This window comes from Manacus candei, unplaced genomic scaffold (genome assembly GCF_025592945.1).
Source record: "Manacus candei isolate 608988 ecotype Guabito, Panama unplaced genomic scaffold, ASM2559294v1 h1tg000027l, whole genome shotgun sequence".
NCBI lineage: Eukaryota > Metazoa > Chordata > Aves > Passeriformes > Pipridae > Manacus > Manacus candei.
In genome coordinates, this window is record NW_026138075.1 from 759,823 (window position 1) to 772,674 (window position 12,852).

The 12,852-nt window shown below is 45.2% G+C and overlaps 1 protein-coding gene across 1 annotated transcript in view; it reads left to right on the forward strand.

Annotated features, from left to right (window-relative positions):
• Window positions 1–550: 550 nt before the first annotated feature.
• Window positions 551–12,852, forward strand: part of UGCG (UDP-glucose ceramide glucosyltransferase) — a 30,807-nt gene continuing 18,505 nt past the window's right edge. The window contains exon 1 of the mRNA XM_051789450.1: window positions 551–880. Coding sequence (XP_051645410.1) covers window positions 783–880 — 98 coding nt within the window. The 5' untranslated portion in view covers window positions 551–782. The remainder of the gene's footprint in view (window positions 881–12,852) is intronic.

Here is a 12,852-nt window from a genome sequence, read left to right on the forward strand (position 1 = left end):
CAGCGTGTTCCTCTGCTCTGCCACCCTCAATGGAAAGGAGTTCTTCCTCATGTTGAGGTGGAACTTCCTGTGTTTTAGTTTATGGCCATTGCTCCTCGTCCTGTCGCTGGGCACCACCAAAAAGAGTCTGGTACCTTCCTCTTGGTACCTGCCTCTGAGATATTTACATGTATTAATGAGGTCCCCTCTCAGTCTTCTCTTCTCCAAACTCCCGCAGTCTCTCCTCACAGATATTCGCAACATCCAGCTGCCCCGATCTCTACCTCTGCGGATAAGGTAAGGGGCTGCGGGATCCTCAGCGGCGGCTGAGGGAGCGCTTTTAAAAGCCAACAGCAAAGTTGGACGGCACGGAGCCTTCGCCGCCTCCGCCGCCCCAGCACCCGCACTCCTCCTCGGCGGCCGGGCCGGGCCGGGCCGGGCCGGGCGCTCCCTGCCCCGGGGGGAGCCCGCCCAGCGCCGCCGCTGCCCCGCACCTCGCCCGGCGGCCCGAGGGGGACGGACTCAAGGTCAGGCGGCGGCGGGCGGGGGGCCGGGCCCGTAACGGATGTGCCCGCCCGCCCCGCCTCCTGCGCTGACAGAAAGGCGGCGGCGGCTCCTGGTGCTCCAGCGGCAGCCGCGCGGAGGCTGGTGCGGAGCAGCAGCGGCGCCCCCGGAGCCGCCCGAGAGCCCGCCCGCGGCAACCGCCGCCCCGCACGCCCACGAGCCTCCCGAGCCGCTCCGCTCCTCCCCGCCTCGCTCCGCTCCGCCGCCGGCTTTGCTCGGGCCGCCGCGCCCCCCCGGGGATGGCGGTGCTGGCTCTGGCCCTGGAGGGACTCGCCATCTTCGGGCTCATCCTCTTCGTCGTGCTGTGGCTCATGCACTTCATGTCCATCATCTACACGTAAGCGCCGGGGTGCGGGGGGATGGCGCCGCGTTGTTCCGTCACCCACCCGCCATCGCGCCCGGAGCGCCCGGGCAGCGGGGCCCCGTCCGCTGCAGCCGCACCGCCTCCCCCGCGGCCGGCGGCTCCTCTTTCCCCGGGTGTCAGCACCGGGATCCCCCGCCGGGAGACCCGGGCGTCACGCCGCCGTCCTCACTGCACAGCTGGGTTCGTGCTATCGCTCTTCGGGTAAAAACCGCCCTCTGTGGGTTTCTGCCTCCTGCTCTGCGCCGTGATCTTTGCTCCTTTGCCTTTAGCGCTGCTGGGGAAGGCTTGGGTTTTGTTGTGTGCCTGTACACCTGTAAAGCGAGGCTTTTCCGGTGATGGTGGGAGACCGGCGTGCACAGCACTTACCAAATGTGTGATATTTTGATTGTGCAACGACTGTACAGAAGAGCAACTGAAGGAGTACAGTATCCTCTGCCAGGCAGACAAAATTTTAGCCATAAGTATGCTTCTTTTTTTCTGCTGAGAAATGATGATAGTACTAATAAAAACAAGTATATATAGTATGTTAGACCCTTCTTGGATAAGTACAAGTAGAAATTCTCTTATGAGTTTGTGCACACATTTTTGACGGACGAACAAAGCAGATACAGCCTAGCAGAGGCGTTGGCTGTGGGCATGTGAGGAAAGAATTAAGAAGGCATCTCTTTTTGTAGAAGGTCCTGTTTTGCTCCTTTAAGCAAAAGGCAACTCTTGCATCACTACTAGGATTAGAAAATAGCTGAATTTGTTTGCTTTGCTTGTGCTTATCTATTCTCCTTTCTTGCTGTTCCACTGCATCTGATAGGTATCTGTGATAAATCCCAGCCATTGTTGAAAGCAAATCTCACAGAATGGGTAAGGGTGGAAGGGACCACAGTATGTCAATCTGGTCCAACCTCCCTGCTCAAGCAGGGTCATCCTAGAGCACATGGCACAGGATTGTGTCCAAACAGTTTTTGAATATCTCCAGCGAGGAAAACACCACAGCCTCTCTGGGCGACCTGTTCCAGTGGCAGATCACCCCCACAGTAAAGAAGTTCTTCCTCATATTCAGGTGGAACTTCCTCTGCGTTGGTTTCGGGCCATTGCTTCTCATCCTATTGCTTGGCTCCATCCTCTTGACACCCTCCCTTCAGATACTTAGAGACATTAATGAGGTCCCATCTCAGTTGTCTCCTCTCAAGGCTGAACAAGCCCAGTTCCCTCACCCATAAGAGAGATGCTCCAGTCCCTTAATCATCTTTGTTGCCTTCCACTGGACCTGCTTCAGAAGCTCCATGTCTCTCATGTACTGAGGAGCTCAGAACTGGACACAGCCATGTGAGGCCTCAGCAGGGCTGAGTAGAGAGGCAGGATCACCTCACTTAACCTACTGGCAATACTCTTCTTAATGCACCCCAGGATACCATTGGCCTGCTTGGCCACGTGGACACACTGCTGCTTCATGGACACCTTGTTGTCCATGAGGATCCCCAGGTTCTTTTCCACAGAGCTGCTTTCCAGCAGCTTGGCCCCCAGCCTGTGCTGGTGGCTGGGGTTATTCTTCCCCAGGCGAGGACCCTTCATTTGCCTTTGTTGAATTTTAGACTGTTTTTCTCTTTCCATCTCTCCAACTTGTCAAGGTCCTTCTGAAGGGCTGCACAGCCCTCTGGGGTATTACCCACTCCTCCGATCTTTGTGTTATCAGTGAACTTTGCTGAGGAGGCATCTGTCCCTTCATCCAAGGCATTGATGGATAAGTTCAACAATACTGGGCCCAGTATTGAACACTGGGGGACACCACTACTAACCGGCCTCAAACTAGACCCCGTGCCACTAATTATGACCCTCTGCAATCTGCTGTTCAGGCAGTTCTCAGTGCTCCTCACTGTCCACTCCTCCAGTCCATGCTTCCAGAGCTGAATTTGTGGATACCGCAGATTTGCTTCTTTTGCCCTTGGTCTTAGTTGCCTTATGGTTTGGTTTGTTTTTTTTTCTTTGTGTGTTTGTGGTTCTTTGGTTTATTTTATATGAAATAATTTATAAGCTCTAATAATTTTTTCTACTCAGGTTACCCTTAGATCTTATATTCACTTGGATAATTAACTTCTTTCTTGAAAACTATCTGTATGGGTTGTCTTGGACATAAATGGCAGAATTTCAGTACGGAGGAGGAGAAAGGGTGCTTAGTGGGAGATGAAAATATAGGCTGCTGTGGACACAGCTAATTTGGACAGCTTTGAAACCGATTAAAACAGTCCACTGCATGTTAAAACCTCAATCAGGCAGACCTGTGTAGTGCTGCTGCTCATAAATCTTTAAGAAAGACTGACAGCTGTAAAGAGCAGGAGATGCAAATGGCAATATAGGGGAAGACATGAAAGAGGATAAACAGGAGGGAGAAAGATGAGATATGCTAAGAGACATGAGAAGAAAAAACAAGGGAGAACCAGAGAGAAGGGTACACTTTTGGGCAATCAGTGCCACAGGAGCTACCCTTTCAAAGGCACTGCCTCTTGTGGAGGCAGCACACTGGAGGAGGGAAACTCCTGAATGCACTCTGGGCTGCGGGTAAGATACCCCTGAATGGACTTTGACCCGTCAGGCAACCCACCCTGAGGAACTGCAGCCTGTGGATGACTCACCCGAGGAGACTGCGGGCAGTGGCAGGCCCATACTGGAGCTGACTCAGGGACTGCAAACCTGTAGTCAGTCTCTCCTGAGCAGCTACACCTGCTAGAGCAGCGTAACAGTTAAGACACAACCAGCAGTGGAGGAAAATAAGTGAGAAGCAAGGCATGGCCAGAAGAACCTTTACATGCTGAGTTTTGCCTCCTATGTTGTCTTGCTGAAGGGCAGGGGAGGGACTGAATGTAAGGAACTGTGCAAAAGAGCAGTTCAGATGGAAAAGCGGGGAGGAAATGTCTCTGACTGAAGCTGAGCCTGGAGAAGGAAGGCAAAAGGTACTTCCCTGAAAGTTGTTTGTCTTTTTTTCTCAATACCCACATTGATAATTAGTTGCCCATTAATTGACAATAATTTGAGTAGAATTGCCTGAGTTGAGGCAGTTTTGCCTGTGACAGTAATTGGTGGGGAATGCAGGCAGCAGTTGGACCTGGTATGGCCTGGGTCTGGAGTATTTGTAGTCATGTGAAACCTAGAAGGAGTTGTGCTTTGTGTTAATGGGAACTTGTCTTATGAGCATGTGTATTGTGTATGAGGAGTTAATGCAGACTGTGTGTTAGCAGGTGGAAAACTTGCCAGTTGTGAAGAGGATGGTAAGAACTGGGGTGATCCAGTTTCAGCCTCTGAGGCCCCTGAAAAAAAGTGTGCTTCCACTGGGGGTCTGGAGTTACTGTCTCAGCAGGGCCAGAGCCAGGAGCTCTTTGACAGAGTAATGGGCTGATGGTAACAGAGGTATTTAATGTTCAGTGTGAAAAGGTGGCCTATGGCTGGAGGTGAACAGCTGGTAGCACTGAAGTGACCAAATTGCAATCTGTGCTGAGTTGGCAGGCTGTTGTGGAGGAGCTGCCTCAGTTACAGTGATTTGTGGAAACAGGACCACAGCTGCCCATAGTATGACCACACAGCTGCCCTTTGAAGTAATAAAGAAGTGCTGGGCACCTAAAGCAGCCATCCCAGGGAGCTGTCCTTGCAGTGATTGTGGTGGTACTGGGCAACTGAAGCTGATGGGATATAGCTGATGGCTGGAGAGAGCACTGCTCTGGTGATTTTGGAGCCTGTAGCGCTTGTTAGCGTTGCTCTGTGCAAGGGAGGAGGACTGTGGGGTTTTCTGATGGAATTGTACGTAGGGAAATACCCTGGTCCTGCGAGCAAGGTATCTCTGTGAAAGGAATTAGCAGAATCAGGAGATCAACTCTGCTTCGAATGCTGGAACATGTTTCTGGGGAAAGGACCTCAGATAGATGGTGATTGTTAGTGCTGAAAACTCTGTTAGTGACCTGAAAATTCTGGTGGCTGGACACTGTTACTAGTGCCCCTAATCTCATAGAGACTAGTTCTGTCCTGGATAGCAGTCGCAGCACACTGCACCCGTTCCTAGACCCCTGAGGTATGAAGGAGTTTTCACTTACAGAAAATTCTGATGTCAGTGGGAGGATGCAGTATTAGAACAGAATTATGTGGTACTTGTCATATACTGAAAAATACTTATATTGTACCTGTTAGAGGAAGTAAAGAGGAAAGTTGAAACTAATTAGTCTTTCTGTTTTCTCTTTTTGTTCTGAACTGGTGAGTTAGAAGAGCTGATCTCTACCACTGGAGTACTAAGATAGTGTTGTAACATGTCAGTGACACTGTTGTGGACTAGACAGTCATCCTTCTGTGATTCCTCATTGGTATTTAAGATGTTCAGTTTAGCAAAACACTTAGGACATGTGCGAATTAAGTAGATAAATGGGGTTATTCAAGAAAGTAAGCTTTTTTGCCTTGAAATGCTGTCAGCAGTTGTCAACCTTAAGGTCAAGACAACATTTCTTTTGCATAGGCTTGTGCTGTAATGGCTTTAAAAGTTATAGTGTTTAGATACCTAAGGTACTGTACAAGGGTTCGGTTGAGGAAGAGTGCCTGTCCTTCCATAATGCATTGCAAAATCTGGTTCTTGCCACCGCTTTTCCCTACTGCCTTGCCTTACTTTGGATGGGTTTGAATCACAGAAACATTTAGGTTGGAAAAGCTGAGATCATTGAGTCCAGCCTTTGACTACCTTGTCAATTAAACCTTATGACAAAGTCTAGTTGTTTCTTGAACATTTCCAGGGATGGTGACTCCACCACTTCCCTAGGCAGCCCATTCCAAATCTTGACCACCCTTTCCATGAAGAAGTTCTTCGTGATGTCCAGCCTGAAGCTCCCCTGGCACAGCATGAGGCCATTTCCTCTTGTCCTATTGCTAGTTACATGGGAGAAGAGACCAACTCCCAACTGGCTACAACCTGCTTTCTGGTAGTTGTAGAAAGCAATAAGGTCTCCCCTGAACCTTCTGTTCTCTAGGCTAAACAACAGTAGCTCCTTCAGCTGCTCCTTTACAAGACTTGTGCTCCAGACCCTTCACCAGCTTCACTGTTCTTCTCTGGACATGCTGCAGCACCTCGGTGTCTTTCTTGCTGTGAGGGGCCCAAAACTGGGCCCAGGATTTGAGGTGTGGCCTCACCAGTGCCAAGTACAGGGGGACAATCTCTTCCTTGGTCCTGCTGGCCACACTATTGCTGATCCAAGCCAGGATGCCATTGGCCTCCTTGGCCACCTGGTCCCACTGCTGTCTGCAGTTCAGCCGATTGTCCAGCAGCACTGCCAGGTCCTTTTCTGCTGGGCAGCTTTCCAACCACTTTTCCCCCCGCCTGTTGCGCTGCCTGGGGTTGTTGTGACCCAAGGGCAGGACCTGGCGTTTTGCCTTGTTGGACCTCATACAATTGGCCTCAGCCCATCAATCCACATCCCTCTCCAGAGCCTTCCTACTCTCCAGCAGATCAACACTCCCACCCAACTTAGTGTCATCTGTGAACTTACTGAGGATGCACTTGATCCCCTTGTCCAGATTGTCAACAGAGATATTAAACACATTAGGTAATGTTGGGTAACTAAAACAAACATTAGATAATATTTAGTAACTATTTATTTGTTTTTCTGCTGTATTTGTCTGGTCCGAAAAACTGAACTCATGTGAAGTCATGTTCTGGCTTTGAGTCTCCATTGTTCTTGTACCAGTTGTCGGTGGCAATTCTAATTATAGCACCTAATGGAAATCACTTTAAGGCAGCCGCAGTCAGTTGATGCTGAGGCTCCTCATTGTCTTGGTTCCCAGGTGTAAGTGTGAAGGGTAGTGTGTGTCAATTAATTGATAAACTGGTTTTAGACAAATTGATACTGCTGGATTTAGACAAATTATTTTAAAAGGCTTTTAGTTACAGTAGTCAATGAAGAAATAATGAATTCTGCATTTATGTGGCATTTGGGTGTAACTGGGCCTGTTGCGCCTTGTCTGCTGAGTGAAATACAAGACTTCCAGGAACATATAAACGTAATAAAACACCCAAATGTAACTAAAAGTAATTAATTGCCTTAGTGTAATGTGTATGGACACAAGGAGGAAATTCAGTTTGCACAGATGCATAAAACTCAAGTTTCCTGAGGTACTTCTGCAACATTGAAGAACTTTCTAAACATGGCTTCCAAACCTAAACAACCCCCCCACATAGCCTATATTTGACTTCTGCTTTTTTTTCTGTGCAGTCATTTGATATTTTGGTTAATAATCTATTACTGTATAGTGATTATAACACTTAATTTGTAAGAAAATAGTTTTATTTCTCTTGGCCCAGTTTGCTTGTCTTGTCAGCTGTTTGTTTGTTTGGTTTTTTAAATCTTTGACCCCCTCTTCCTGGTTAGTCTGTGATTTGTGTCCAGAATTACCGTGCTCTGTTCTCTGATCTCTCTGCTTCTCTTTGTTATCTCATTTTCACCTTTTTGTTTGTTGGTGGGACTGTCTCCTCCTTTGGACTGTCTTACACTTTGCAGTGTCTGGCAACAGATAGGGTAAGGTAGCTTTTAAGAGCAGCAGTAGTTACCCACTTTGCCATCATAGGGGTTGCATTTTCTCTGGTTTATGAAAGTGCTTTGGAGGCATCTTATTACAGATAAGAGCCAAGTAGGTTGTAGTGTAGATCTAATTTAAAAGGCAATCTTCAGAGAGCTCTCCTGTTACTATCAAGTGTTATCAGGCATAAGTGAACCAACATTTTGCTAGACTTTGGAGATAATGCAAAGACTCATTTATGAGATTAGAGGTACCCTTCCCTGCTATTGATAATCACACACAAACAGAAAGCTGCAAAGTGATGGTATTGGAACTTCTCCAGGAGTCGTCTGGAAGATGTCTAGCACATGTGAAATGGCATGTCTGTTCTTGGGTGTGTGGCTTAGTTGAATCTTTATTCAACTTGAACTACTTACACTGAAATTTTTCATACAGGTTGTCTACCTCAAGGTAAATAGTTTTTCGAGTAGCTGATGACAAGGATGACATAAAATGTTGGTGACACTAACAACAGATTGTTGTCTTTGATCTTGTATATTTGGAACACGGAATGGAGCAAACTCGTAATCTCATTAGCAGTATCTTTCTGCAAAAATTCTTAGAGGGTTAAAAGCATTACAGATCTCTGTGATGGGAGAGGGGGAAATATATGAAATTTTTAGGCTGCAGGAGTCTGTGAGGTGTTTTGCTGCTCCTTCTTCCCCTGCCAGTGATATTAACTGCATAGTATGAGGTGGTACAGTGGATGGATGAAATACATTGTCAAGAGTTGTGCCTCTTAATTTTGATACATATCATTGTATTTCAAAAGGTTATGTTACATCACACTTCTTTTTAAGCATCTTTTAGAGGGGTGATACATATGTTTCATAACAGCATTTCCAAGCAGATTTTTTTGTGCAGCTTGTGTAGTGGTGAGAGAGGTGAATTCATCTATTTTTCTGAGAGTCTGTGAGCCAAATTTTGTGGGTTTCTTTAGAGATAAGATTGATAAAATTTGCCAGCTCAGTTTTTCTGGTTTGTGTCTATCGGAAATTTAAAAAAAAAACCAAAAAAAATTGCCCTTCTGAAATGCTGTCAGACATGATGTTGAGTGTAGCAGTGTTACGTTAACTTACCATTTTCTTTCAAAGTTTGGGTTGTTGTTGTTGTGGTGTTTAATAATTGCTTTCTTCAATATGTGATGTTTCTTACAGGAGAACTTATTCAAGCTTTCCAAGGCATTTGCAGCACAAGGGCACTTACACTGTCTCATTGACAACTGTGTAGTCCAGACAGCTTTTCTGTTACTGTGGCTGGGATTAATAGGGCCCAGGACTGTGTGTTCACACCTGTGTGAATTGGTGTTTGAGCGTCTTTCTTCAGCATTTTGCTGTTTTGTACTCTGGAAACACTAGCTGATGAGTTAATGAAATAAAAATTGGCCTGTCATACACCGAAAATAAAGAAAAAGTTTTGGCATGATTTGATAATATAGTTTCTTCTTAGCCGTTAACATAATTCTGGCAGTTAACTATTTTGGAATCTTTTAGGGAGAAAAATTGAGAAATATTTGCGTGGCAGGGATCTTTGGCGCAAAACAAGCAGTAAAGAGCAGTCTGGGGTCTGTAGGAAGCATATTATCTAATGTTTAGCAAATTGTGTTGTCATTTAAACTTGTACCTTATGAAATAATTGGATCTGAGCTAGTTTAGTGTTAACAGATTTTTAAAATAAGTCAGAAAACCAAATTGAATAGTCTCACAGTACAATAGTTTAAAGTTTTGTGTTTTAGAAGATCCCGTACTTAACACTGAACACTGATGGGTTGATGTTGTACTAAAAGTTTGGTTTATCTGACCCAGAGTTACAGCCATCCATCCACTGGAGATGCTTTCATAAACAAAACACAAATTGTGCTGGATGCAGTTCTCTGAAGTTGCACGGTTTTTTGCGAAGAGTATATATCAAAAAGGCTTTCTATTTCTATGCTTAGTGACTCCTGATTTGGTGCTCAAAGGGATAATCCAAATCCACCTCCTACTGCTACACCTTTCTAAACATTTCTGCAGTACTAATCTGCCTTTAGTGAGCATGTGGCTATGTGGTGACTCAGATCAGCAAGCTAGCTTTTTCTGTGGGATACTTCCCTGTTTGATCAGCAGCCTGATCCAATTTATGTTGTGGTACTGACTGTTTTATAGCCACCGGTGGGCTGAGGGTGAGGGAAAGCAGAAACAGGGAATGAATTGCTGTTTTGGTGGCAAACTGCAGATAGACTACAAGGGAAAACGGTGTGTTCATTTTAATGCTTAGTGTGATCCGTAATGGATGTGTTGTAGGCAACTTACTGTGTTTTTGTTAAGCCCACTACATTTCAGCTTGCTGAATTGTAAACTGCCTAGGACTTGGTCAGTAACAGGGTTCCCACTACTTCAAGTTTAACCACAGCCGATTGTATGGGAGCCTGTTTGTTTATCCTTTTATCGTGCAGGTGTGGGGGCAGGGAGGGGAGTAGGAGAAGACATATTCACTGGTTTTGAGTTCTGTAGTGTTGTTCTTGTTTCTGAAAGATAAGGGTTTTTTTTTCTTCTGCTTAAAACTTTAAAATGTGTTTGAAAGCATCTTTAACTCCCCTGTCTTCCCTCTCTTCCCACTCCCCCTCTTTTAGAAAAACTGTATCAAGTTACAGATTACATCTACTGAACATGATTTTGTGGTAATATTTGGAAAATGCTGGTTAGAGAATTTCAGTTGTGTATTGAGATTTTATATTTGAAATGGTGACTAGCACTAGATAGAATTTGTTCTGCTTTGTATAATTTTGTTTGTCTTTGTTACTAGCAACTGATCGAACTATTACTTTCCAAAACTGAAAGAGCAAATCAGTGTTTGGTTTTCAAGAACAGTCACCTTCTGAAAAATAACAATGATCGCAATCTGGGTCCTTTCTTGATTAGCTCCTGCTCAATACCTTTAATTTGACTTCTCCACCAAAAAAAAAAAAAAAGGCGCTATTTTGGAGCTTAAGTTTTGGGGTTTTTTTCCTAATCATTGCCCTTTCTCTCCACTACCCACTGATTTCAGTGCATTACATTCTAAGGTCCCTTTCTTTTTTTTTTTTGTATGGGGGGGATGTGTAGTACAGGAGAAAACATGTGTGAAGTGTGTGAGATGATTGATCTACCATGTACATTCACCTGACATGTGATGAAGCAGTACCCAGTTGCAGCATGCTTTTCAATATAAACTCCTAGTATGCAGAAGGTAGGGTTACATTTTTTGTTTTCAGTGGTTTTTCAGGCATGCACAAACTTATGACTATTTCTCTGCTGACAGACAGCCTCTACTACGAAGTGCACACCTGAATCTTACCTTCCATGTACTTCTTTCAGACTTGCCTACTTCCGTCTGTCTCTGAATATTTTATCAAGGCTAAGTGACATGTTAATTGTTTTTAATTACATCAGGGTATCCTCTTAAGTTCTTTCCCGTTGTCCACACCTGTGTGTTTCTGCTCCTTCCTGTTGTTAGATCTGACAGTTGTATAACTATTAGTTTGCTGAGTGAGTGGATTGACTTGCCCTTTGTCCATGTGGTTGCTGAATTGGATATAAGTAGGTGACAAGAGGGGAGGATGGGAAAGACTGCCTGCCTGAAAGCACTCTGGGTGACTGATGCAGTGGTTTGACCCAGGCCAGCAGCCAAGCAAAGGTATCCTGACCTGGGACCAGCATATTTCTATAGGCTGATGTCTTCCTTCGGTCGAGACACGTATCAGGGTGGCATGCGTTTAGTCACTTGTGCGTGCTGGCAGTGTTTTCTATTACTTATTAACTTGAGTCAACCGTTTCTTGAGCAAATAGGGGCAAGGAGCAAACTATAAGGGAGTGAGTGCATGCTGTGAAGGAAATCTGTGATGTAGAGTTGGTTGTGGAATAGTTTTCAGGGGTCTGACCCAAATCTGTGGTCAGCTCAGCTCTTCTGGAAGCCCACTGAAGCATGAGAAGGAAGGAGACCCTGTTCCTGCTCTTCTCCCATGATCTTGGCAGCACATTCACAGCCACTTTCTTGAATGTGCTCTGGAGCTTCTTGCCTTCCCTAATGTGCCCAAACTCTAATTTGGCAGAACGCAATCTGAATTGCAAGGAAAAAAAAACCAGGTTTAACTTTCTGTTAAGTGAATGAATTGAAGCAGGATTGTATGGGCATCGGTACCGGCATGATACCTTGTTTGGTTGGTGTTGATGGTAACACAGGAGAAGGATTTTTGGGGAATCTTTGCTGCCAGTGAAACTACATGATCATCTTGCCACATCCTTTCAAACTAGCTAGGTTAAATTGATGACATGCTAACATTATGTGTGGTAATAGTTTTGTGGTAGTTTATGTATCTCAGCTAATTTACTGTGGGATTAGACAAATATCAACACTGATGAGAAGCACGGGACGTCCCAGAAGAGGGGAAAAGAGGGAAGAAGGATTGCCTTGGAGCAGTAGCCTGTAGTTAAACTGGTTCAGCTACGTTATAAAGCTTCACTCAAGGGGAAAAAAGGCTGAAAACAAGATCAAGGTGTTTGTTTCTTGCTTTAGGAATAATTCTCTCCATTTACTAAGAGAGCTGTGGCCACTGCTTTTCGTTTGACCTATGTTTCAGTTTTTGAATCTCTGAAGTCTAGAAGGTCCATAAAGAGGAGTGTAATAGACCTACTATTGCAACAGTAGTATGCCTGCATGCTTAAATGTGGGTATAAAAGTATAAGAAATAAGTACTTGATAACAGCATGTTATTCAGCCTTAGTTGTGTTTCTCTGCCTCCGTGCACAAGTGTCTAGTTTTGCTTCTTTGTGGGATGGACCAGAGCTATGACAATGGCTGCTTCTATAGACCCCATCCCTCCCACCTTCACAGGCAGGCAAAAACCTGCACATACATATTTATTATATAAAATATAATTATATTGATATATGTTATATAATGTTATATCTAGTAAAAAAATCTTAGTCGAAGTTGAAAAAGCTCTCTAAGATCATCAAGTCCAGTTGTTAACCTAGCACTAAACCATGTCTGTAAGTGCCACATCTAAACATTTTTTAACTATCTACAGGTTTGGTGACTCTACTACTTCCATGGGCAGCCCATTCTAATGCTTGGTAACCCTTCTGGTGAATAAATTATTCCTAATACTCAACCTAAACCTCCTTTGGCACAATTTGAGGCCATTTCCTCTTGTCTTGTCACCTGGGAGCAGAGACTGACTCCCACTGTGCTACAACCTACTTTCTGGTGGTTGTAGAGAGCAATAAGGTCTCCCCTGAGCCATCTTTTCTCCAGACTAAACACCCTCAGCTCCTTCAGCTGCTCCTTTACAAGACTTGTGCTCCAGACCCTTCACCAGCTTCCTTGTTCTTCTCTGGACATGCTGCAGCACC